Source organism: Rhipicephalus microplus, chromosome 6 (assembly GCF_043290135.1).
Source record: "Rhipicephalus microplus isolate Deutch F79 chromosome 6, USDA_Rmic, whole genome shotgun sequence".
In the NCBI taxonomy this organism is placed as follows: domain Eukaryota; kingdom Metazoa; phylum Arthropoda; class Arachnida; order Ixodida; family Ixodidae; genus Rhipicephalus; species Rhipicephalus microplus.
The window spans coordinates 186,784,938-186,812,317 of NC_134705.1; the positions used below are offsets into that span (position 1 = coordinate 186,784,938).

Below are 27,380 nucleotides of genomic sequence, written 5' to 3' on the forward strand. Positions count from 1 at the left end.
CGCGCAACGACAGGTTTGTGTGTTCATCGGTGCGTTGCCCAACGACGATGGAGTTACGACGGCCACTCGATCGCCTCTGGGAGCGCAATCGACGCGCTCTGCGATCCGTAAAGCGTGTCTCGCGAGGCATCACGCGATTCGGGCCCGAGAGGCCGCCCTTTCGCGTTGCGTTCACGTCGCACTGAACTAGGAGGCACTGCAGTAATGAGGTCGCAGTCGTGGTCACTCATTTTTGTTTCTATACGTCTGCGTGTGATTGAACGCTGCTTGGGACGAATGTCGACCGCGGAGGAGTAGAGGAAAGATGTATCGAAACGGGGCGACGCGTAGCTACGAGTTTTATGACTGCGCGGCGTCGTGATGACGTTAACCCCGTCATCAGCTGACCTGGATTCACGGGCTGGATGACTACTTGCTTTCGAAAGAGAAACAATGGCTGTGTCAAGTTAGGTCGAGTCAATTTACTTGAATATGTGGCGCTCAACCCACTGGGCGTGAGCGCCACGTATGATGATGATGATGATGATGATGATGATGATGATGATGATGCTTCTTGGATCATGAGCACCTACCCACTCTGGGGGATCGGCCATGAGTCGGGCGGATAATGCATACTGAATTCATGATTAATATAAGAGCTAAAATAATTTTGTGATGATTTTTTTAATGTAACATTAATTATGAATGAGTGTAATTTTAAGTCGGACTATTTTGTGTAATCTCGCAGAGACTGAATATCTTTTGACCAAGGAGGCTGAATAAAGAATTGTTAGTAGATGATACACCTGTCAAATTTATTCGAGTTACATATTCCAAGAACCGGATAGTTTTCATGGAAGACTTCTTTTTTTAATAAAATGTTAGGATTGGCCTATCTACAAGAGAAAAAAAAAAGGTGAAACAGGAAGAATTTGATAAAGGAATAATACAGCGTGTCCCATTGAGGTGAATATATTCCGTCCTTCCTTTTTCTATCTTTTATCACTGGCTTTTCGAATCCTTTTGCCCCTTTCACTTTTTCTTCTTTTTTATGTACGTTATGATACGCCTAGTTCTTCTCCTATTACTCTTTCTCTCTCTCTCTTTTAGGAGGCATTGCATTTCAATTTTCGTTATAAGGTACAGTGTGACCAATCCCCCTTGTGTGTATAAGCCAAAAGATTTTTGGCGACAAAACGAAACAATTGTACAACACTGCGATGGCTGAAAACAAAGACAAAAGGAAAACAAAGGTATGCAAAATAATAGGGCTTATATTTTGCTGTTCTTTGTTTCTCTCTCTCTCTCTCTCTCTGGATATTAATTTTTTGTGATGTCTTCTTTCTTGTACATTATTATTACTTTTTGTAAGCAATAGTGCAGTTATCGTTTATAGGATACTATATGTTGTCTTGGCCAAGCCACCAGAGCGGGCATGTGCCATGATTTTTAGGCTACAAACAAACAAACAAACAAACAAACAAACAAAACTCCACGACTGGTTCATCTTTCATGAATTTGAATCTTTCGTTATTTTACGACGCTCAGCTGCTTTAGTACGATGCCACGCTGAGCCGTACCAAAGCATTCGAGTGTCGTAAAACGTCGATGCATTGACATTTTCTTTTGCGCATTTACAATTTTAATTATTCTCTCAGTTATGACTTCAACCGAGTTCGGAATGCGTCGATTTCAATCTGGCTCGCTTACTTCGAGAATAACGCCAGAAACATTGCGAGTTTTTGGACACTTTTAGTCGGTATGCTTTGTGTTGCCCCTAACTAAATCTGTTAGCAACATCTGGAAGGAGAGGCACTATAAGCTCCACAGCAGTAACAATACGAAGTGAAAGGGCAAGGTGACAATCTGTCTTCCCCGATCTTTTACAGGCGCCTAAGACAGCTTTACGAAGAATCAAGAAGACTGCACATCGGTATAACACTTGGCATCCGGCTACTGAATAGTACGAAGACAGTCTGTAAAGGAAACAATGTTTTTAGACCTCACAAAACCGCTCTATAATGCATTCAGAATTGTATTTGAGGTATTCACTTTTTATGTTTTATATTTGGGGGGGGGGGGGGGGGGGAGGGCGGGTCGGGGGGTGGTTATGACTTCACAGAGTCAGGTCACAGAAGTGTGAGGCTAATTACGTTGTGGATGTTTGGGGAGTTGAGCTCTTGCCGGTTAAACATTGCTTATTTTGCGACAGTATATTTTTCGACCTAAACCAATAATGCAACAACTACTGTCGACATATAAAATGCCCATCTGATTATTTCACTTGCTCTAGAATAGTCGTAATGTAGCGTGGTCTACTTTAGAAGCCGGCTATACCTATACACAGATTAAGTGTTTCAACATTTACCAATCAATAATTTCACATTGAGTGATCAAAGACACTAAGCCTACAAAAAATATAGGCAAGAAAAATAAAATTCTTTCAAGTATGCGGCAACCTGAATTTCCCGCAGACATGTTGGTGCAGTTTTTTTTTTGTTCTTACGCGAATTCATTACATGAGAGCATGGTGCCAATATTTCACAGTGAACCCGAAATCTTCCCAGCGCTAGAGTTTTTTTTTTTGTTAAATAACTGCGATGGTTATGTACTGCGTACGCGCTACTTGAACGAATTCAGGTTAGACCAATAACTAGGCGTTGTCGTTGTGGTTGGAGCTCTGGGGCAATACCACGGCTGTTTTGCGTCATACGCGGTTGTCGAAAGGTTCCCGGGCGATTTGTAAGCAACGATAATTATTCGATCAGAAATATCGGATACTAAGCGTAATGAAACAATTCATCCCGGTGAATTGTGAGTCAATTTGTTATTGTTGTCTGCGTGCTCGGACATATTACATACCTGAAGCTCCTGTCAGGCAATCAAATGTAAACACAATTTATATATAAAAAAAGAACGTAATAAAAGAAAATGGTGGGTGGGTGGGTAATATACAGCAACTGCTTCAGTTACAGCACTGTACCAAGATGTTGCAAGTTCTGTTGCGAACGATACTATTGTTGCGTCAGTCAAACACACAAACAATATATATATATATATATATATATATATATATATATATATATATATATATATAATCTGCTGTAAGAGACAGATCGAGAAGCAAGGATGAAAAAAAAATTATAAGTTGCTGCGCTAGTCGACCGGCGTTTTTGACACACTTAAGAATGACGTTTTTGTTGCATCAGCCAATCATGAAACGTCTCATCTTCTTTAAATTTTTAGTTATTATACTAACTGTTTAATTGTCATCTCGCGTATCACAAAACAAAGTGGCGTACGCCTTATTGGCTGTTCACAGCGGAAGTGCTGGTTCTTCGTTAAGCTGCGCAGTCTATTAAATATCTTTAATTAATGGTCGCGTATTGTTGCTTTATTTGAAGCGCTAGCGTCGTAGTAGTAAAGAAAACTGGAAAGCCGAGCTAAGTTGGCATATATGCAGTTCGGAAAGGCGTTGTAGCGATTGCATTGTGCATTCTTGTCTTGTCTTGTCACCTAGGAGATCTTGGCACATACCAACGAGGGGAGATTGGCCACACTGTACCTTATAATAGATATTTTTTTGTACAACGCTTGCTAAAAAAGAGAGAAATTAGATAAGAACAATAATAATGTTCTTTTATATAAGCGTGAAATAGTGCAGAAGAATTTGATAAAGCATATTATATAAAACAAATTAGCATTCGCCACTTACATCGTGTATTTTTCTTTCTTTATTATTTTGCTATTCCACAATGAACAAGCCGTCTTTTACATCAACAAGCTGTCAGGCGTGTGCTGTCTGCTAGGCGCTGCCGCCGCCGCCGACAGACGCGCTCACGATTTTTATTTATTTTTTCTGCGAGACCAACTGCGCAGGCGCAACAAGCCTCTCGAGCCACTCCACTCGCGCCCCTCACGCTACGCCAGCGCCGAGCCCGAGCGTAGCGGCAGCCAGCGCAAGCGCCGGAGAACGGGCCAGCGAGCCGGCGCCTGCTGACGTTCGAATCTCCGCTCCCCGAGCCTATACCGAGTCTCCACAGGGCCGCTTCCGAAACCGCCCCAGGGATCCAGTCGCCGACTACCAGCCATGTCTCGCCCCAAGGTGTACATCACCAGGCCGGACATCCCTGCCGAACCGATGGCCAAAATCAAGCAGCAGTAAGCCGTGCATACATTCACTTTTTCATTCGCGCGATCACACTTCAGGAACCCGAGCCCTTATTTCTGACAGCCTATTTCAGTTCTGACAGGTTTCAGATCCTAGCGTCGGGTCGAGCGCTGAGAGCTCTACGACGGAATGCGACTTAATCCTCTATTTGCGTTCCAAGTGGTCCGGCGCCTATTCCAGGGCTCCGCTGGCCCTAGCCATCATCTCTACCCGTTTTTTTTCTCTCTCTCACTGCGATTTAATACTCTTTTTATTTTTCTCGGCAAGTTCAGAACTGCCCGAAACGGTCAGCCGAGTATTCGTCGATGCAAAAAAACACGAGCGGCTTTAATTTAAGCTTGACGCAGTGTTGCGTAACCATTCGTGGAGAGGACGGCGCACCGCATCTGTCAGGCATTTCAAACGAAGCGCGCCAAATCGCTTCCTCTCCCAAACCCAGACCGTATCTCGGCGCGTAAAATGTTTCCGTCGCGAGAGTCTTTTTAGAGGGTTACGAGAGCGCGCGTACAATTCAGGAGCGTTACACGTTTCGGTTTGAACTTTTTGCGAACTTCGCGTAATCTTACTCTAGCGATTCCGAGAAAGCACTTGGTTCCTTTCTCTTTTTTTTGAGGAACGCCGGCAGATCGGCTTACGTAAGGTTACGTTGGCAACTATGCTACCATCCGGTCTCACCCCCTCGTCTTGTATTCAAGCTCTTTTTGTCGACGTCGGAGGAGTTGCTTTTCTGCGCGAATTGCCATCGAGGAAATAAAAGCTGGCGTGGGGTAAGGAGGAGGGGGGGGGGGGGGGGACCTTGAAGGTCAACTGAATGACAGCGCGCGGTTCGCGCTTGCTTGCTTTCACGTTCGTTAGTCGTTTTTTTTTTTTTTGACCTTTCAAGGAATCTTTTTTTTCTTTACTTGCACGCTTGACGCATTCGAATTCAGTTTGCGATCTCCGCCGGACAACAGTTTGCACCGGCTTGGTGAACCGGGCTTGGTTTATTTTTGTCCCCCCACCCGTTTAACCAAACCTTACAACAGCTGCGTCGGCCTGGGGTTTTTTGGGGTGAACGCTCTCGTTTTAATGCGTCGGTGGGCCCCGTTTTCGTTCTACGCTCGCGTTTAGTTTGACCCGTCACCGTGGTTATGACGCTCAAATGCAGACCCGTCGGTCGCGGGTTCGGGTCCCAGTTGAAGTGGACGCGTTCTCGATGGATGCGAAAGGTTAGAGCTCCGTGTACGGTAAAGGTGCATGGTAAAGAACACCAGGTGGTGGTTAAACATTTCCGGCACGTACGGCATCGCACGAAAATCATGCCACGGTTTTTGGGACGTGAAGCCCCGAACTCAATCACTCGTCTCTCGTGCGTAAGTGTTCTTCGTCACTCGCATTTAGTTTCGTCGCGGTGCCTGAATGTGTTGTTTGCTTTTATTTTCTCGCTTTCAAGTTGGTGCTAATGCGTTAGCGGGATCGTCTAACCCTGGTATTCACAAACGCTCCTCGACTCGACTTTCACCCTTCACTTGACAGAGTTGAGCACTGCGCCGCCACTCGGCTGAAAATGACGCTGCGCTACCGAAAAATCGCAGCAGACTTTCGCTGATATGCAGTAACTTGCCGTACCTAAAGATGGCGCTACCATCGGCTTTTTTCAAGTGAAGGCGAAGCGCTGAGTGAAGGGAGGTTCTAGAATACGGGGGTAAGCGTTCGAAGCGAGCTTCAGGGAAGACACGCGATCGTAGTAGCGTAGCGACCGCCGCTTACGAATGCGCTCAGCCATGCGTGAAATACGCGGCCGGTTGTGTGGCCTTGAATACCGTAGATAAGGAAGGCGTCAGGCGCGCTGTGTGACATGTGTAGCGAGCGCGTGTGTGTACGTACTTGTGAAGTGGCAGCTTGTTACTGAACTTCCGTTTTCAGACGCTCCTCCGCTCGGCAGCTTATCTGCGTGACGTACCGGCCGGGCTGCTATTGCTGAGCAGCTGTTTTTTTTTTCTTTCTTTTAAACGGTTGTTGGCCGGAAACGAAACCGACGCGACCTGAAGCTTTGTATGCTGTCAACAGAGATATATATATATATGCATCCGTAGGTGGTTAGGTCACTTATAAATCTAATCGGAACGTGTTGCAGTCACTGCGACGGAGTTAATTTGTAGCGCGTTCCGTTGCGCAAGCGGAGATAGCCGAAAGCCGGCTTTGTCTCGGGACTGGCGTGCGTAACAGTGAAACCTGCTTGTCGGAACTGAGTTGCTATTTTTTTTTTCTTTTACTACATCTGTTGTGGAAGAGGTCGGCTGGAAAGAAATATTCTGTTCCTGCTGGGTGACTTTGCTGCGGTGTAATTTACGAGTCAAGAGTCATATCAGAGGAACAAAAATTTTTATACAAAAGCGGCACTGGGTATTGTTTTCGCAATACGTAACATTTTTTTTTCCTTTTTTTGTATTGCAGTCGGCATTTCATAGCCTAGCTAGCTGCTAATTATATGCAGCAGCCGTTACATTGTCCCTACTTGAGTTCCACAGTGTTGCTTTCGAATAACGCGTTCGATGCTCTAACCACTGAGCTACCACAGCACACACAGTGTTGCTTTGTCTTTGAGATTTATGGCAATATCGGCTGTAAAAGCGAATTCCGGCTCACTGAATATAGCTTGAAGAACTGTTTCCCACGCGATCCACATGTAGGGGCGCGATCGATAGGACAAAGCTAGACCTCGTGCGTTGACTCGTTTCGGAGGGCGGGGGGGGGGGGGGCTCATTCGGCGCGTTCGTACAAGTGGTCCATTGTGTTGGCCCTGCTTCTACTTATGTCGAGTTCGCCTCGGTGGTTATAAGGCTCGGCTGCTTATCTGAAGGTCTAAGGTCACGTGTGCGATCCATGTCATGACGGTCACGTCTTGATGTCGATGCACGTTAAAGGACCGAAACTGGTCGAAATTTCCGTAGTTATGCACTACGGCGTAGTTCTGCACACTCATAACTGCATCGTTGTTTTGGCATGTGAAGCCCCAGATATTGCTGTTAATACGATCGATTATATGGAAGTGTATAGCAAAAACTTTTTGCGGTGGTTGATCCTTGAGAAGTCGCGAACTTCCATTAGCTCACAAGAGTGTTAAAAGGAAGTTTTTTAAAATGTTTTAGCAAACTACTGTTTCACAACAACGACAAAAAAAGGCACAAACCGCGAAGAGACGCTTGGTAAGCGAGAAAAAAAAAAGCGCGGAAAAAAGAAAGGTATATATACCCCTTGTCGAATTAAGTGTCACGAGTAACGGGCAATTTAATATATTACTCGGGCTTAACGTCCAATAGCCGCGATATGATTGAAGGACGCCGTATATAGTGCGGAGGTTTCCGGAAATTTCGACCGTCTGGTGTTCCTCAACGTGCACAGTATACGGGCCTGTATACCATTCGCCTCCGCCGAAATGTGACCGCCGTGGCCGGATTCGAACCTGCGACCTTCGTGTTCAGCAACTGAGCACCGTAACAATTGATCCACCATGGTGGAGAGACAGTTTAAAGGACATTGTGTGTATATAAAGCTCGTCTCTTTCACGAGAAGGCCAGTGTTATCTCAAGTGCGCCAATGCGTTAGAGAATGTCGATTACAGCGAAACAATTCTCAGAGATGTTGGCGTGGCTTGTATAAAAAATGTACATGGGTAGCTAAAGTTCTAGACATTAGGTGAAAGGGATGCGTCCTGCTTGTCATGCACTGCATCGGGAAAAATAGCCGGTGAAGACGCAACTTTTTTTATTTTTTCAGATCTAGTTGGCTACTGGCCCGGTTTGATAAAGTGCATAGGGTACCTGGAGGATTTGTTATGCTCCACTTGAAATCTGACCTTTTCATGACCTTGGCCGTATTTAACCCGACCACATTGCGTTCGCACAATATATACGTTGCCTAGTAAAGCCATTCCGCATTTCATTTGATAGGTATTGTTTTGTGTTAGGCATCAGTAACGTGTCCCAACCCGTTCACGTTAATTGAAGTGTCGTTACTATATATTTTGGACTCTGCGAGTGCTTGCTGCGGTATCTTCAAAGTAACCTGGGCGCTGAGCTTCTAAGTCGTTTCTCTCTACACGGTCCCCCCTGAAAGAGGCCCCAGGGCACCCCTCGTCACTTTCCTTTTATAACAGCCTGAAGGGAGAGGAGGTGGCAGAGGTACACTGCTCCTCCTTCCTGCGTTGGGGCAAGTGCGGGGCGAGAACATGTTCACCAGGATCAGCTGATTGGTTCTTTAGTCTAATGCACGAGAAAAAAGGACGCAGTGACTTGTCCAATGCGATGGTTTGAGTTCTATTCCCCCTCCCCCTTAAAATTTGACATTTGCAGTGTTGTATATTGCGCACGCACACAAACAGCGCAGGGGCTTACATACCCCCTTGTCCTCCCCCCCCCCCCCCCCCAAAAAAAAACAAGAACAGAAAAAACTGGCTGTGCTTTTGGACAGACGTGCGAAACAAAAGCGTAGAAATGAAGCCGACCAATATTTTCTGGAGGCAGCCTGCCATATTTACTCTACGTTTGACCAACGCGGCGGAGTTGTAGTAAGGTGATTTGACGGGCGACGTAAAACACTTCGAGTATACGGTGTTATGCCAGGCATTATTTGAAGTCGAAAGCTTTACTTGACCCATGGAACGTGAAAATGGACCATCGGCAGCGTCCAACACGAGTAATTCAAGGTATCGCAAGTCGTTACTTCAAAACGCGTGGAAACGCTGTGACGTGATGACGTCAAATATCACCAAAATTCGAGAGATAATTAACTGGGGTAGTATACAACAATTAATCGGAGGAAGAGCGTCGTTCAGCTTTCTATGTATAGCGGGAAAAAAGACGGCACTCCAGCTAATGTTTGTCACGTCTTCGCATGGAGTGTCGTATAGCTTGGTGAAAAATGGGCCGATCACGGAGACTGTGCTAAACCAGGTGATGCGCGGAAGACTTGCAATGCCTCCGATCAGGGAGGCAGTGCTGAAACCACGTTAGGTCCAGGAAGCTGTGTACATAGGGGTGGCGAGGCAGGATCGATACGTCGACTGAGAAAAAGAAAAGATGACCTTCGTCTATACGAGTCGGTGAATGCATGTAAATGTTTCGAGTGTGCGTGAAAGGTGAAATGTCGTCACGAAATTAATCCACTCCGACTTGTGCATACGTCATTCTCACAAAGAATATACGTATTTGTACGGGACGCTATAGGTTCTGCTTCGCTTGAACGAACGAAAGAAGGGTAGTAGACGGATTCTTTTTCGGGTATTAGACACAACGTCAATGAGAACAATGGAGGTAAGGAGAGTGCGGGGTATGCCATTGGTAGTAACTGTCGTACAAATCCGAAGAAACTAAAAGCGACGGTGGCTAAGGTACTCGGCTGCTGACCCGCAGGTCGCGGGTTCGATTCCCGGCTGCGGCGGCTGCATTTCCGATGGAGGCGGAAATGTTGTAGGCCCGTGTACTCAGATTTGGGTGCACGTTAAAGAACCCCAGGTGGTCAAAATTTCCGGAGCCCTCCACTACGGCGTCTCTCATAATCAAATGGTGGTTTTGGGACGTTAAACCCCACAAATCAATCAAACTAAAAGCGACGACAACACGACTTGGCGCCTGCCCGAAACGTTCGGATAGCGCGTCCGATGCACTCAACGGTCGTCCTCCCTTCTGCTTTATCGCTTGAGGGATTCCTTCTAAGACGCGGCTTTTATAGGACGCGTCCACCGCAAAACACGTCGCTCTTTTTTCTAGACTTCTTTTTTTCCCCTTCGACTTCGAAATGACCTGCGTCGGTCGGCAGTCCCCGCGCAAGTTTCCGGGCTTTTCAGAGCTAATACCGCATTTATGATTTTTTTTTTCACTTCGTTACTACTTGGCTTGACACGGAACAGCTTTTCACAAGTTTGGGTCTTTGAAACGACTTCCTCCCCGAAGTGCTCTTCGGATGCCACTTTTTGACCGTGGCTTAGGGGGCTTTTTTTTTCCTTTCTATTTTCGTCTCCGCGACGAGAAAGTACTCTGAACGCTTGCCCAAGGTCACCTTGACGCTGTTCTGGGCTCGTGAGTCGGGCGGGGAATCTTTTCTTACCTGGGGGTGTATAGAGGGCCGCCATTGCGCGATCCCTGCAAAGACGCTACGATTCGTGCGAAAGTCCTCGTGAGGCCCGTCATTCGGTTTGGGAAGAGCCAGACGCTTTGTGGCGCGTTCTTCTGTGGACTGCCGTTTTTAGGGGCGAAGCTCCTTATAGCGGCACCCGTTCGTCCCTCGTAGCCGTTGTAGTAGTGTGTAACAAGTATAACATTTTGACCTCCAAGGTGGTGCCGGTGAGAGATTTCTTGTGTGCGTTGTTGAACAATAAAAGATAGGGCTCAATGTACATGCCAATGGCTGCTAAGGGGCAATGAGAGACAGGAGAATTCGGCTTTTAGTTAACGCGCACGCAGCGAATTTTTCATTGTTCAACAACGCACAGAAGACAAGAAAGGGTTGCTACATTATACTCGCTGGGCGTAACCTCCTAGGTTTTAGAAAGGTTTAGCGATCGCTGGGCCGCAGTGCCATGAATACAGTGAACTAGTATATACCATGAACTCGAGGTGGTTAAAGGTGGGAAGTAGACACGAAGCGCAAGCCGTAAGAAAGTGTGCGTGTGCCACCTCTCGTTCAGACCTTGGAATGTCCGCTGGATGGCGGTGCTTCTATATGAGGAATATATGATGAAAAGATGCGAGACGGTGGTACTTGGAGTGTTGAATAGGTGGACGAACGGACACACGGGTGGCTGCACGAACGGATGGACGCATGGACGGACGCAGGAGCGGATGCATGGACGAAAGCAGGGACGGACGCACAGATGAACGTGCGGACGCACGAACAGACGCACGCAAGGGCGGCCACACAGACGCACGCATGGATGGACGGAAGCAAGAACGAATGGACGGACGGATGCTTCGCTCCACTAGCCATCATTCACTCCGTGGATATGCTGCCATTTTTTTTCTGAACGTTATTCGGTTAATAGAAATCGATTAGAGCGAACGCAGCTGCGACGATTTTTATGTCAACGCCAAGTAGACTAAGTTAACACCGGTCGACACGAATCGAAGTTGGATGGGCTTTCATGTTGTTGGTCCGTATGAAGTATACGATCGTAGAAAAAAAGCCGCCTATATGACCTGCGGAAAGAGCGGCATTTCTAAAGCTCCCCATAGACCTTTTCACTCGAGGCTCGCTGGGCGCCGCCATAGTCGTCTCTGGGCTGTTGTTAGTGCGCGTGACCCCCGAAAAATGCACTGCCGAGGTTGGCTTTTGTACTCTCGTGCAACAGCCGAGAAATCAGGAATTCCTTGTCTTCGTAAAAAAAAAAGGTCCATAGGACCTACTGATACAAGTACCACGTGTACAGGCCGTGCAAGTACATTTACAAGGCATCCACTACGCCATCAATAGTTTTGTAACGTTGGGAAACACCCACCACGCCATTACTCTTCATTCTGCGAAGAAGTCAAGATACCGGCTACGCATCTGCAATGAATTATGTGCAACTTTTGAACTGCGGTGGCTGAGCCTTTTGTAATGGTTTGGAAGATTATAGTTAGGTAATCCGCATTGTGTGACGTCTGGGTACAGAAATTTGCATTGTGTGACAGCTGGTTAAGTATTGTTATTCTGATCTTTGACCACACTGTATTACGCACGTGAACGTGGTTTCTTTTCGACGTGACGCCTGTGTGGATTCTTTCTGCAACGCGGAGTTTCCAGCACCGGCACTGGATTGCCTCGCAGAAGGCCCATGTTCTAATCCCGTTCCATGATTTACTTCTTTAATGAAATATACACTTATTCATCCCAGAGGTCCTGATAGTGAAGCTCTTTAGGCTGTCTGTGAAAGAAGTGCTCCCTTTTTGCGTTGGAAAGGTTAATCGTCTGGTGTATTGCTTCCCGTGTTTTTTTTTTTTTTTTTAGAACACGTGTCCTCTATGTCAACGCGCACTTTCTAACAGCGCGACTTCCCAGAGTCTGCAGCTGTTATTGTTTCAATAGAATGCGTTATCTTTGTGAGGACATCCATCGGTATTGATTATAGGAGGGTATGCAGCGTCCCCTGGATGAGGTGGCAATGGCGGACATCGGCCCTGTGAGGGCAGTGTGTGAGCGGACGGTGTTGTGGTGGGACGTAAGAGTCGCGGGGACTGGGAAGGGAGGTCTAAACCACGGTGTGGGTCTAACGAACATGACACCTTCTGGAGCGTAAATACACACGCTACATAATACCGTCACGGGGCGTTCCCCCTCGGCGATCATCGATCGACCAGGAGAACAAGGGCAGACAGACGGCGCGCCAGACTGGCATTGTTTTTTAATATATGCCGTGCATACGTGTGTTCGATAAAACGATGTCTACGCATACTGTACAGGGATCTGCTCTGCGCCGTTACTGTGCGACGTTTGACTCTCGGTGCACGTTAAAGAACCCCAGGTGGTCAAAATTTCCGGAGCCCTCCACTACGGCGTCTCTCATAATCGTATGGTGGTTTTGGGACGTTAAACCCCACAAATCAAGCTCCGCGTTCGAGCGGCGTGTTGATGTAAATAAAGAGCAGCACGCCCGGTATGTAATCAGCCGGGTGACCTAGTAATTCGGCCAATCGTTAACGCGAGACGCAAACCGAGCAAATTACTTGCAAGGTGCCACACAGCGCCTGACTAAAAGCGTACGACTCTCGCAAGAACAAATGATTTTTTCTCAAGGACGTTAGTCTCTGTGCATTGGTGTCGGTTGGATTTTTTTTATACCACTACATTCCATCAGTTGTTCTTCGTCAGAACTGCCCTATAGACTGGAATGGCCTTCCAAAAGATGTTGCACTTGTCCGTGATGCAACACGCTTCCGATATACTATCGAACATACATGAATTGATGCCTTTGGACTACTTGCCTTTGTGAAATGGATTGTCTTATTTTTTGTTGCCGCCATTTGTATCTACATTTTGTATTTTATATCTTATTGAGGTTTATTGTTATATTGTTTATCGTGTTTTCTTTACTTATGATGCCCACCCCTCATGTAATGTCTTTCGGGACCCTTGAGGTACCAATAAATAAAATAAAAACCCATGTTGCACCCCTTCTTGTAAAAAAAGCCATCGGCTTCCGGAGGAGTGGAATGCTGGTATAGCTAGCTTATGGGGGGGGGGGGGGGGAGGGGACAAGTTTTGGTGTGACTTTAGGGAGGCAAGTGCCCCTTTTGCAACCTCCCTGCCGACGCCCTTGTCTCGGTACGTATAGCACTTTTGAAGGCGAAGAGCACGATGCTGATTTTTTTCCATGACACGCGGCAAACCTGGAATTAAACTGAGCTGTGAAATAAAGCGAAGGCCAAAGAGAGAAGCAGGATATGCGAGCGGGCACGCCGCATACCTCGCGCAGCTGAACGGATACTGCCGCGCCGACGCCGTGTTTGCCGTCCTTGGCCTCCTCAGGCGGTCGTTGGCGCCGCCGCCGGCCGCTTTTCCGTTGAGTCAGGAAGTCAAGTGAAAGGTAAACATTAAACAGAAAAAAAAAATAATAAGGGACGGGCAGGGGAGCGATGTATGAAGAGACATTCGTACAACTGCCAGCTGCTGTACGGCATGTGCGTTTTTTTTTTTCTTACAGCGAAAGCTCCCAGAGTATGTGGCCGTGACGATGGATGGATGGATTGATATGGCTGTACCCTTTAGATCGGGTGGCGGCTAACGCCACCTAGCCGTAGTAGACCGGATGAATGGCCGTAGTAGACCGGATGAATGGATAGATAAATTAATATTGCTGTATCCTTTAGATGGGGTGGTGGCTAGCGCCACCAAGCCGCAATACTTAGTGAATTAAAAACTAGATTTATTTTTTTCCCCTTTAAATAGTGAGGTTGACTCGTACTTTGCAGTGAAGGGTTTATTTTCACTCGTGCCTTGACTCGACAGGAGAGTGCACCCGCCCTCTACTATCGAGGACCGAAAGTTGGTGTTTTCGAATGTCGTTGACGAAACTTTTCTTTACCTTGTGATTGAGCACAAATTTTTGCAACGTCACTTCCGTAACGGAAATACGTCACTGACGGTCTTGTGTTAAAAAAATATTCAGGTCTGACCTAAGCCCTCTGCATGCGTGTCAGTAGAGTATTCTACTACAAAGTCTTGCAGATGCTTGAAACTCCTTCGCAAAAAAAAAGGCCCCGTGCATGTGTCGATTCGGACAAGGAATCGCATTAACAAATGTGGTACAGCGTGGTAAGAGAGAAAATGACAACCCAGAGGTCGCACAACTCGAATTGCGTGGCAAAGGGGGTCGGTCAATGCTTCCAAATTATTACAAAGGGCCGGCGGAGATGATTGTTCAGCCACAGCGTAAACACAGTCCGCCGGGGTGCTCTAGCGGTTACCTGAAGGTCCCCGGTTCAATCTCGGCCGCGGCAAAAGGCCCGTGTATTGCGATGCTGATGCGCGCACCAGATAGTCGAAATTTACGGAGCCCGCCACCACGGCGTCTCTCATAATATCTTGGTTCCGAGACGTAAGGCTCACATATTATTATTATTATTATTATTATTATTATTATTATTATTATTATTATTATTATTATTATTATTATTATTATTATTATTACAGCATCAGCAAAGTGCATATACTTTACCGATGCGTAGCGGGTACATTACTTTTTCGCATGATGACTACTTGCGTATACCTTGGCAAAATTGATTTGTGGCGTACTTTGTGGGCAACTTTCAACCGCACCAGCAGTAATCGCCACAAGGGAGTTTACAAATTGGCTCCAGAAAAGCCGTTCCTCCGACTTTCGCCGTGACCGAACTGCTCAGTGTTTTTTCTTGTTGCGGACATCTACAGCGCACAGTAAAGCATGCAGCGCGCGCGCGATGCGACGGTTTGCGCAACACTTCTCGCGTCGCCGCAGGCACTCGGGGGGGGGGGGGGGGGTTAAACGGCGACGTAGTTGAAACGCAATTATACCGTCTCGGCGTGTAGATAAATGTCTCACGGAGACATCCGTTTGTGTGAGCTATGGCTTAATAACATCTGGGGTTTTACGTCCCGAAACCGCCATGATGGTTATTAAACGCCGTGCAGTGGAGGGCTCCGGAAATTTTGACCACCTGGCGTTCTTTAACCTCCACTGACATCGCACAGTAGATGTACCACTACCATTTCGTGGCCGGGGTCGAACCCGCGACCTTTAAAGACGTATCTGTTGCGCAATTCACCTGTTATGATATGTGACAATACATGAAATTCAATGTGTTTTTTTAAGTAGCTTCAAGAAATAGCGCGGCTGTAGTAGAATGCCTGCTTTGTCATCCACACAGCCTGGGTTCGATTCTCACTAGGACACGACTCTTCATTCGGACCGAATCGCAATCAATATTTATAACTGCTGTGTTTGCAGAACAGGCTAGACCTCTGCCGAACCGTGTTCGTGTTCTCTCTCTCTCCGAATGAATTTATTATAGCTGAGTGTTATTGCACTTAACTCGCCCCTCTGCCTTGTCGCTATGGCTTAGCGCCGTTGTACTTAACTCTCACCCTTTGCCTTGTCGCTACATAGCCGAGCGGTGTTGCACTGAACCCGCCCCTTTGCCTTGTTGCTATAGCTGAGCGCTATTGCATTTATCTCCCCCCCCCCACTCTTTGTCACCATATCGCTTAGCGCTGTTACACTGAACCCAACCTTTTGCCTTGTCGCTGTAGCTGATCCTTGTCTCTCTGATGCCCATTTGCCTTGTCGCTATATAGCTGAGTGCTGTTGCACTTCACTCGCCCCTTTGCCTTGTCGCAGCTGCGATGTGACCCACTGGGACAAGGAGGAGCCCGTCAACTACGATGTCCTGGTTCAGAACGTCAAGGGCAAGGACGCTCTGCTCTGCATGCTCACGGACAAGATTGACAAGAATGTCATCGCGGCTGGTACATCTATCTATCTATCTATCTATCTATCTATCTATCTATCTATCTATCTATCTATCTATCTATCTATCTATCTATCTATCTATCTATCTATCTATCTATCTATCTATCTATCTATCTATCTATCTATCTATCTATCTATCTATCTATCTATCTATCTATCTATCTGTCTATCTATCTGTCTATGTATGTATGTATGTATGTATGTATGTATGTATGTATGTATGTATGTATGTATGTATGTATGTATGTATGTATGTATGTATGTATGTATGTATGTATGTATGTGTGTGTGTGTGTGTGTGTGTGTGTGTGTGTGTGTGTGTGTGTGTGTGTGTGTGTGTGTGTGTGTGTGTGTGTGTGTGTGTGTGTGTGTGTGTGTGTGTGTGTGTGTGTGTGTGTGTGTGTGTGTGTGTGTGTGTGTGTGTGTGTGTGTCCTTCTGGTTGTAGATTGGTATCGGTGAGCTTGGTTCTTGAAACCTTGGCACCTAATTCTTTCATGTATGGCCTGTATATATGAGGAGAAAGCTTTCAAAAGTCGGCGCTTGCTGGCAAATTGTTCATCCCCCCCCCCCCCTATTCGATGTTCCGGCCATTGCGGAACGAAACTGCATGGCTGCGGCCCCACGCTTTCATACATTTGCGTAATTTCTTAGCCAAAAAAGAAAAGTTGTCCCGATTACTGTGTATTCTTTGCAACAGGGGACAAGCTGAAGATCATCGCCACAATGTCGGTCGGCTATGAGCACATCGACCTTGAAGAGTGCAAAAAGAGGTACGGTCTCAGTTTGTGAAAATGTCATCCTAGACTTTTCTGCCTGTAGCTAATGTGAAGGAGTGCGTAAGAAAGTGTTTAATGTACGCATTTTCAGAACTATATAGAATCGTAGATGTGGATGTCTGAATTATTGAACTCTGAGTGTGTGTTGAACACTGATCTATAGAACACTGAATTTGACGTCACTTCCGTGACGTCCAGCCAGAGTGTTGATTTTGGTGATCTGAATGTCAGTAGGTGCGCCTTAAAGAATATTGAATGTCAATATAAAGTATGGCATAGTAGAGTCAGCTTCGGAATCGATGTGTCAGTACGCCTTTGTGTTCAGACCGGCATGCGGCATCGGTGAAGGAACATGGCTGTAGTTGCAGTATCGCAAAAGCATATGATATCGGGGCGCGTGCTCGGTCTTGTATGAGGCAACATATAACGATAGGTCCACAATGAATGTGGAGCGCACTCAGACTCTCTCATGAAAAATATTTTGTCCTTAAAGCTCACTCGAACTCAGACTCACTTTTATGACCGGACTTACGCGGACTCACTAAAATTTTTCTCAACCTAAACCACTCGGACTCACCACAACATTACTACTTCGGACTCGATCCGACTCGCGGCTTGCAAGGAGTCTGAGAGAGTCGACTGATGAATCCATTAGCGTACAATTGGCTTTTTCGATCATGGTGGCAATGCATTTTTAACGCCGAAATATCACGTAACTGGTGGGTCATTAAACCACACATCATCATAATCATCATCATAATCATCATCATCATCATCATCATCATCATCATCATCATCATCACGTACGTAACCGATGCTCTGCGATACGAATTTTGATATTGTACCTTCGTAGTGAGCAGTGGTTCCAGCGACGTAGAGACATTTTTATCGAAAGATGTACCTCTACACGAGAAGAACATGTCATGAAAATATGTGCATGGGTGGTGGAGGAGAATGAAATATCTCCCACCCCCACTTCATGTCTCTGATAGATATTGAGCTGGCGTGTGAAAGCAAGGACATTAATCACTCTGTGTGAATAAACAGCAGCCGACATAATGCCCATAATAACGTTGAAGTTGAGTAGATATATCGCGCATACATAATTCGGTGAAGGGTTTGCTGAAACGCTTTTTTCTCCCTTTCCTCAGGAACATCATAGTGACCAACACTCCGAACGTGTCTTCAGACTCCGTAGCTGAACTGACCATCGCCATGGCGCTGGCCGCTGGACGGAGGCTTGTTGACTGCGCGAATGCCGTCAAGGCGTGAGTAGCAATTCCCTTGCCTCCTGTGAAAAAAAAAAAAGAAAAAAAAAACACGCTGGTCGCATGACCCGAGGGGCGAGAGTGAGGCTTGGCTGCAAGGGAAAGAGTTTGCGTCCCTCCGGGAGGCCCGGCGGAAAGGGGAAAAGTATACTGCCTCACCGACAGGAGTATAGGTCAACGAGTGGGATTTAGCGGAGCGCACAGAAAGGGTCAGTGAATCCGACTGGCAGCACCTTTTGCTTTGATAACTTGTTTTCCCGCCAAATTCTCTTTTGTGTTAAATGATACCGGATACTGTAAGCTTAAATGTCAGAGCCTGTATTATAGATGGTGTCACAATTTGTATGATCGTGATGAATTGGGCAAGCATAAAATGTTACTACAGCAACCCATTATACCTTTTTGCTCGTGTGAATTCTTGGGATGGAACTTATACCGAGTCCATTGCTTTTTGTCGGCTTATTTTCATGCACACGGCGAAAAACGAACGTCTCTACATTTGTTTGCCCGAAGCGTCATGAGATGTCGATACTATCACCCGGCGTGTACATGTCGGCGGAAAACCCAAATTTCTACGGCGTACGGCTTCAACCTGCTTCAACCCGGCAGCGCAAAACCACCGACCCTGGGTGCCGCCATCTTGCTTGAAAAGAAACAAAAATGCTTAAAGCGCGTTTAGATCACGTGACCGCCTTCAGCCAATAGCGGCGCCGCATTTCTCGCATAACGTCTCGGTGGATATGTTTTGGAAACACGCGACCCGTTTACGCCGTGCACGACCGCAGCACTAATGTGCTGCGCCGCTTGGGCGCTGCACATTGGTGCTTGCACTAGCCGCTTGGGGCGCTGTGACCCGTAGCCTGGGCTGTCGTTTTTTCTAAAACGGCACAGAAGCACTTTTTGAGCATGGTCAAAAAGTTCTGCTGATTGGTAGTCGAGGCTTCCGAGAACACACGAACCAAATGTTACAGTGCAGCACGCGACCTGGAACTCGCATTAAATTCTCAGGTAAAGATCACTCTCTCCTCTCGACAAATGATGCTGTTTCCCCGAATCCCGCCCCCTTTCCTCACATATCCTTTGACGTTCCAAGGATAGCCCTCTATAATAAATGACACAAAAAGCACTTTTGACGTGATTCTCACAAGAATCCTTCCTCCTCACCTTCACTTCCCTTTACCAATCCTATACTAAACACGGCTATGCTATAGTTGGAGCTACTCTTAAAAATGTGTGCAGAGGCGAATGGATTCACTCGTGGGGCCCCATGTGGATGGTCGGCCAGGGTCTTCACGGTGCCACCGTGGGCTTCGTCGGCATGGGCCACATCGCACAGTGTGTGCTGAAGGGCATGATCGGACTTAACATTGGCAAGGCCATCTACTATGACAAGTTTCACCCCATCAGGCCTGGTATGCCTCACTTTTGCAGGCTTCTGCTGCTTTTAAAACTGTGAACGGACACCGATTTTCGAAGCTTGTTTTATTCCGCCATACAAAGCTACTATACACAGACGGCTGTCTGAAAATACACGTACTGACTACGACACTATCGCGACGTCATCCTGCACAATCAATCATGGCGACTTAACGTACTAGTATGGCTTAGTTGTGATGACGTCACTATATATTACGTGAGCATGGTTAGTGCTTGTTTCATTTTGTGACGTCACTGTCCGGTAGGAAAATAAACTAATTTTGAAAAAAAAAGAGGCCGCTTTTACACTAACCCGTGCATTTTCTAAACTATAAGAGGACCTGGCCTTTCATACTGAGCAAAAAAAGCAATATTTTCACTTCAGTGCAGCATTATGGTTTAGACAATACACCATCCTCCCTCGAGCTTCTGGGAGAGAAACGTCCCTAGATCTAGGGAACTAATGGGGCAGGGGGTATTGTATTGTGTGACACAGTATTACATGAAGATGTCACTGTCAACAAGGTAGCTGGGCGAGATACTGACACGACGCTTGTTGAAATTTCCCCTGAACTTCATTCACTCTTGTTTGGATTGGACGACTGTGTTCAGAACAAAAAAATGAAATAACTTTTAAGCACTCGTTTCTTTGTTTGATACAACTTTACTAAAGATCAATATATTTGAGATAAATAAAGAAGAAAGGCAGGGAGGTCGACCGAATCAACACATTAAGACGGCAATGAAGGTGTATAGGGAACATTAATTTCAGTTTTTAGGTGTGCCGTATGGAAATTATGAGGTAGATTTGCAAAACGTTAAATGGGCTATGGCTGGAGTCGTCCTCTTCAACTTTGCCTTTTTAGTAAAGTATTGAACGCATTTACTCGAAAGTTACAGGTTCAGTCCCTTGTACGAGCGAAGCACCTTAACACTGCACGATGACCCGTTCATCCATAAACCGCCGCCCTGCGCCTACTGCAGATACGGAAATCGGAACATTTGTGAACGAGATCCGACATTTAAGTACCCATCAACCAAAGCAAATGACGGAACAAAAGGCCAACAATAATAAAATAATGAAATGCTTTGGACCAGAACAACATGGGTCACGATTCACAATACGGTACACTCTGTTTCGCCCTATCGAAAATTTCGGCATGTACATCATTACTCCTACAGTACATTGAACATTCCTATACGCCTCCCTTAGTTTTATTATCTGTTCGTTTTCATTAAGAGTGTATAAAAAGGTTAGGTCATACTTGGTCATACTCACAGAGCACAGGAGGGTCTGGTGCCGGTCATGCAGCGGATAGCCTAGCTTTCGCTCTGTATCCAGTTCATTTTAATATACATTAAATCGCAATGGTGGTCTAGTGGCTAAGGCAGTCGGCTGCTGACCAGCAGGGCGCGGAATCGAATACTAGTCGCGGCGGCCCCATTTTCAATAGAGGCAACAATGCTGGATGTCCGTCTGCTTAAATTTAAGCTTCTCGCTAAAATAACAAACAAACCATGTGGCCGCAATTTCCGAAGCCCTTCACTACGGCGTCTCTCTTAATCGTACGGTGGTTTTGGGACGTTATACCCCCAAAACTATTATAATATTATCGATTTGCCGGACGTGCGCTTGAGCGCTCGCTTGCGCTTTTCACAGCGGAGGAGCTCGGCGCCACCTACTGCAGCATTGACGAAGTCGCATCCCAGGCGGACTTCCTCATCACCCTGACCAACCTGACCGACGAGACTCGGGGCATGTTCAACAAGAGCTTCTTTGCCAAGATGAAGAAAACTGCCGTCTTCATCAACACCAGCAGGTACTTCTTCTTCAACAGCAAATGTTAGGAAAGGAGGGATTCTTAAATGAAAAGATAAAAGTGAGCCCCGTAACTGTCTCTCAGGGGGAGGACGCCTCAACAGTAGCTCACGAGGGATGGGGGTAAGGAGGGATCAAAGGATATGGAGGATTAAAAGGTATAAAGATGGAGAGAGTAGCAGGAAGAAAGCGAGGCGTAGAGACAGCCACATACGGAAGTAAGAAGAAGATAGAAAAGATTAACACGGTCACAGGAGTCCGAGGACGGGGTACCACTTGCGAGAGCTCTTGTCGGCGTCAGGAGGTGGCGTAGGGCAAGTCCAGTGGGTCAGAGCTACGCTGTCGTCGGAGATCAACGTTAGGGGATGACGTAGGGCCAGCCCAGTCGGCCAGAGCTGCGCCGACGTCGGAGATCGCGAGTGCCCAACCGGTCGGCACGGAATCCAGCGAGCGAGTCCCAAATGTGAGGCTGAAAATTACCCCTAATATACCCCGGCAACGCTTCGCGAGCAAGGGGAGGGAAGCGCTGCTGATCTGCAGTCGAGTCTCCCTTGGAACACGAGAGCAAAACGCTACAGCGTAGCACGCCGCCGGTCAGCTGAAAATTGCCCGCTCTCCTCTCGGCAAGTGTCGTGAATCTCGTACTATATCCCTACACTTTGTATTCTTTTAGAGGTGATGAATTGAGGGAATGTGCGCTGAGGCTCTGCCTCAACTGCCCGCGGCTGCCGGGTGCCACGAACGCACTTGCGATCGTCATCGTCTTCTGCGAGCGCTCACAGCCTCCATGCGCCCCCTATAAGGTACAGCCGTGCTAACTGGAATCAAATGCAGGCATTCCGCACGACACGCTCATGCAGTCTATCACAAGAGCCACGCCATGGCTCGATATTACCGGAAATGAAAAACGTAGTCTTGACCGTGGTCAAGTCTACCTTCCTATACGCCTCCCTTAGTTTTATTATGTGTTAGTTTTCATTAAGATTGTATAAAAATGGTTTGGTCATACTAGGTCATAAGTGTCGTATCGCGGCAGTGCCAAATATTTTTGCAATATTGGCTGTCCGCTTTTGTGACAATGTACCCAACGTGGGCGATACAAGCTATACAGTGACGCGCAGCTCGAATTCACCGTCGACTGCTGTCCTTACCGTACAATGGCGAAGCCAGGGGAAGGCGTGAAACCTCGCTCCCAGGAGCTTTTCAATTTCGCATGTGTGTGTGTGTGTGCATGCGCACATTCTTCGTCGTGTGCGGGCGTACGTTTGTAGTGTGCACGTGATATAGAATACCATATGCGCATGCGCGTGTTGCGGCGTATCGTTGCGGACGTCACTCAACGGGAGCCCACAAGAGGATGGCGTACGACGCGTCGCAAACGCAAAGATTTGCGTACGCTATTATGACACTCTGTTATATAGTGCGGCCGAACACCTCCTTCCTCTCCTCCACCGAAGAAAATTTCTGGCTGCCGTACCGTTATCACGTGCACATAATCAAACCTCGTAGCATGCACTTTGTTGCAACGGAATAATTGAGTTGCGTACTTCCGTCGATGAGCTACTTTTTAAACGCCATCGTGGCTGCAAGATGTCGCTAGCAAGATTCGGCGTAGGCTGTTATTCACTGATAGCTCCGCATGAAATCGACACCCCTAATGCGTGGGATATGCCGGAACGAGTTTGAATCGTTTGGCAGAGACAAGAAGACCGACCGAAATTTCTGCGTCGAAGTATATATGAAAAAGACTATCGTCTTTAAACAATGGCTCCACACCGATACTTAATGTGCTGTGTGGGCTTTATCGACCTGCAGGGGTGGTGTCGTCAACCAGGATGACCTCTACGACGCCCTGAAGAATGGAGTCATCCGGGCCGCCGCAATCGACGTCTCCGTTCCCGAGCCACTGCCCAAGACCAGCAAGCTGCTCACTCTGAGGAACCTGAGTGGGTATCGCGTCTACACAGAGTCCGACTTTGCCACGCTCAAAGATAAATTTGATTCCAGTGTTTATTTTTTTTGGTCCTTAACTTGCAGTGCTGCCTTTACCTATATATTGCAACGGGTATGAGCCGAGAGAGAAGAGGAGGAAGACGTGAACTGGCGCAAAGACCGACGCCACCACTACCGAACCATCAACTCCGCCCTGCTAATAAATACCCTTCGACTCTAACCGCAACAGTTTTGTGGTGGAGGTAGTCGCGCGAGGCTTCGGTGAGGACCTAGCGGCAGTGGCTACGTCGTCTTGGGCGAGTACCCAGCTCATCCACCAGAAAACTGTTGCGGTTAAAGTCGAAGGGTATTTATTAGCAGGGCGGAGTTGATGGTTCGGTAGTAATGGCATCGGTCTCTGTGCCAGTTCACGTCTTCCTCCTCTTCTCCTCTCTCGGCTCATACCCGATGCAATATGTTCAACTAGCCCCCACACAAGCTTTACGAGCAAACAGATTATCTTAGTTCATAACCGAGTGCAGGTAGCTGAAGAACAGAGGACATGAGACTAAAACATGAGCGAGGAGTTTCACATGGGGACAATACTCGTACACCGGTCACGCAACGAATCTAATTTTCATTTTTGCTCGTTTCTTTCAGTTGTGACTCCTCACATCGGCAGCTCCGAGGTCAGCGTTCGTATCAAGATGGGATTCCTCGCTGTGGACAACGTCATCAATGTTCTCAACGGTCAGGCACCCGCCACCAAACCGGTCGGCCCTCCGCACTAACCGGTCTCCCCAAAGGAACGGAGTGGTGCAGGCGACCAGACAATCAACTATACCTCGACACTGGTAGCCACTCCTCCGACCGTCGCATTGACTTTTCTATTTACCTTAAGACAAAAATTTTACTCATTGATACGTATACCGGCGTGCGGGGTGCCACATTACAACTACGCGTCGTCTCGTCAAATTGTTGGCTTTGAAAGATCAAACCATGGCGTCATAGTTCTTCGCGCCGTCATCTTCCTCCTCCCATTGCCTCTCCCGACCCTTCGTAGGGTTTAAATAAAATTGTGCCATCTTGTGGTTGTTGAAGTGCCGCGCCTTGATTTTCTTCTCGTTGCTTTTTTTTATCCTCTAAAAAGGGTTGGGGTTGAGTTTAAAATGTCGCCCCGCCGCGGTGGTCTAGTGGCTGAGGTACTCGGCCGCTGACCCGCACATCGCGGGATCGAATCCCGGCTGCGGTGGCTGCATTTCCGATGGAGGTGAAAAGACTGTAGACCCGTGTGCTCAGATTTGAGTGCAAAGAACCCCAGGTGGCCGAAATTTCCGGAGCCCTCCACTACGGCAACTCTCGTAATCATATGGTGGTTTTGGGACGTTGAGCACCACATATCAAGTTTAAAATGTCGCTGTCGGTCGGTGTCAGTGTCGTTATCGGAGCATCAGTGACATTGCACTAGGAGAAACATTTAATTCACACTTTTACCCAGGACCATGGGTTAGACTCCCGTTCAGTGACCTTTTTTCTTGTCTTCTCAATTAGCGTATTCTTTTCACGTCATTTCCGTGACGCAAATACGTCACTAAAGTCAAAACATTACATTAGGCTGTGTGACCATGTGACAAGTCGTATAGAAAATGTAAGAAGGCATGCGTTCTTTTGTGTCGCGTGTACTTTTTTATTGAGCCCAGACCCACAGCGTCTCCTTGTATCTCCTGCTGACGAACCTCGGGTCCAGCTCGGGCATCGTTACAGGCACGTCGGGCACGATGTTTGTGGTTCCGTAACCGAGCGTCGCTATGGCCGGAACGTTGATGTAGCGCATCCTGGAGAGAGCGGAGATGGGAAAGAAAAGTAACAAACGGAAGTCTTGCAAATTCGATTTGAACCCTTTCCTTCAATAAGTAAATTAGTTTCTTGAAGCAAGGCACCGTCCGACTGATGACCTATATCCGGTGGAATGGGTTATACCACGATATTTGTCAATTTCTAATACCTAATTTTTTTTCTTGATGCCTCACATATTTTTAAGAGACCGAAGCTTACGAAAATGTTATTGTTAGAACCGCCCGGTTTTTGGTCAATCCTCCAGCGTGGGCGAGTGCCACAAATTTCAGGCTCCACTCTACTTCTACTGAGAAAGCAACGTGCCGAGCAATGGTGCGTTGTTGACGTCATTTAGGAGACTACACTTCAATAATTTCTACTAGAGGAACCTCGGGTGCTGCGATCGTTCAACCACCATGGAAATTATGGATAGCACATGAATTCGCCTATACGAATTCGTTCTCGCGACTCCGAGTGCATTTCTGGATTGGTTTATAGTTGTGTTTTTGGCTTTCGTTTCGGATGAAGAGCGCTTCGTTGGGAACCTCGGGAGCCGGTTTGAATTTGTCAGCCTAAAGGGGTCATGGTGGCAACGTGCGACTGCTGCACTATTGTTTAACAGCATGCCCACGGCTTCCAACTTTTTTCATTCTTATACATGCGAATATTATAACAATCGCAGCGTATCCCCGGAGTGAATGATGATGAGTGGGGCGAAGTGTCCGTCAGTCCGTCCGTTTCTGCGTTCTTCCGTCCGTGCGTCAGACGAGACAGACGACGGACGGACACGGCCAGCGGATGATCCACGGGTTGCCGATAAAACCCTCCGAATCTTCGGCCCACTCATCATCATTCACTCCGTAGATATGCTGCGAGGTTGTTACTGCATACATACAGGTACGACATACCCACGCCCTTAGGAGCTTCGCCCCTAAATGAACACACTTTTCCACACGCATGTATCTGCCTGTGGCGAGGGACAACGAAAGTATAATAACGAAAGTGAAGAAACGGTAACATTTGGTAGAACTTAGGTGCGTTGAAGCCAAGGAGGTTTAAAAAAAATGCTGGAGTGGAAATTCTTGACCACGAATGAAGTGGCGCCAACCGTAAGATGGCGGCTGTGTCAGCCATCTTGCTAGGGTCACGATGAGCTGTTGGCGTTCGGCGATTGAGAAGGAGCGTTTTCCTCGCTAGCCCAACCAGTTTAACGTGGCAACTTTTTCGGGTCAAATAGTGTTCAAAGTACGTCCTTGTGTATAGGTTTCTTCAGTAAGCCTTGAATTCGTGGCAAATTTCATTGGAGATTGAGCCACCGATACTAGTCTTTGCAGAATATTTATTCTTAAACAACTATCTTTTAGTATAAAATTAACGTAGACTAACAAATCAAAACAGCTTGATGTCTAAGTAAGCACCACCAGAAAATAGCACTTTTTTTTTAGATCTCTGGAGGGCAAAAGCTGGCTTCACTACTGCTGGTAAAGCATTGCGGCAGCTTCCACTCAATTTTTTTAAAACCTTGGTTGAATCACGTCGATTTCAGCTAGGCGAGTTTTTTGTCTACGTTGACCATCATAACTTGTCGCACACGTTCTAATTACCTCTTTCCGATAACTCGGTCGATGAACGCACGGTAAGATGGCCGCACAAGGTGGGGCTGGAGTACGCCCTGCAATAGAAAAGGAAAGAGAAATACATGGGAAGACCCAGAAGTTTTATAAAACAAAAATAAAAGCAAGCAGGTAACACAAGTGGCATGTGACATGTCTTCCAAGAAACGTCCTCCAGGAACACTGTCCACGTCAGCATGCGTATAGTAGCGTTTGCTTGCGAAAACGAGGTGATTTATTCTAGCAACAGTATACGTTTCATTATCCCTCTTGTTTCTTGACCTCGGGCATTGGGTGATTATCTGCTGTTAATTCCCGATTGGCGCGCCATATGACGAGAAAGGAATGCGAAAGAGACAGGAACAAGACAGACACGGCGTTATTGTGGCTTAAAGTGATGAAACAATTAAACGGGGATTGTTGCTGGAGCCAGCTTTTAAGGTTGTCTCTGTCAGGATTGCTGCCGTAGGCAACATGAGTAGATGCTGCAGAAAGTAGCCGCTGGAGCTAACTTCTAGACTAGTGCACTTGCGACAACTTCAAGGACTTCTTCTCAAAAGGGTAATTGGTGCATGCGACAAACACACGCTGTCTCAGGGTGAAATGT

General features: G+C 47.0%; 2 protein-coding genes across 2 annotated transcripts in view; one reads left to right on the forward strand and one right to left on the reverse strand.

The window, feature by feature from the left end:
- The first annotated feature begins 3,927 nt into the window (after window positions 1-3,927).
- LOC119167003 (glyoxylate reductase/hydroxypyruvate reductase) lies at window positions 3,928-24,424 on the forward strand. The gene is made up of 8 exons (XM_037418408.2): window positions 3,928-4,140; window positions 15,981-16,108; window positions 16,811-16,883; window positions 18,041-18,157; window positions 19,397-19,569; window positions 21,234-21,393; window positions 23,208-23,338; window positions 23,985-24,424. Exons 1-8 carry the CDS (start codon window positions 4,070-4,072, stop codon window positions 24,113-24,115), a joined length of 984 nt encoding a protein of 327 aa, XP_037274305.1. The 5' UTR covers window positions 3,928-4,069; the 3' UTR covers window positions 24,116-24,424.
- Window positions 24,425-24,987: 563 nt separating this feature from the next.
- The window catches only part of LOC119167002 (transmembrane protein 135-like), a 48,962-nt gene continuing 46,569 nt past the window's right edge, over window positions 24,988-27,380 (reverse strand). The window contains exons 12-13 of the mRNA XM_075867248.1: window positions 26,765-26,832; window positions 24,988-25,159 (exon numbers count right to left, since the gene is read on the reverse strand). Coding sequence (XP_075723363.1) covers window positions 25,012-25,159; window positions 26,765-26,832 — 216 coding nt within the window. The 3' untranslated portion in view covers window positions 24,988-25,011. The remainder of the gene's footprint in view (window positions 25,160-26,764; window positions 26,833-27,380) is intronic.

What these genes read in the sequence shown, in the direction of transcription:
- LOC119167003 (XM_037418408.2), top strand. Translation starts at nt 4,070, where the DNA reads ATGTCTCGCCCCAAGGTGTACATCACCAGGCCGGACATCCCTGCCGAA. An exon ending in ATGGCCAAAATCAAGCAGCA is followed by an intron (nt 4,141 to 15,980) that starts GTAAGCCGTGCA and finishes GCCTTGTCGCAG; the next exon opens with CTGCGATGTGACCCACTGGG. An exon ending in CAAGAATGTCATCGCGGCTG is followed by an intron (nt 16,109 to 16,810) that starts GTACATCTATCT and finishes TCTTTGCAACAG; the next exon opens with GGGACAAGCTGAAGATCATC.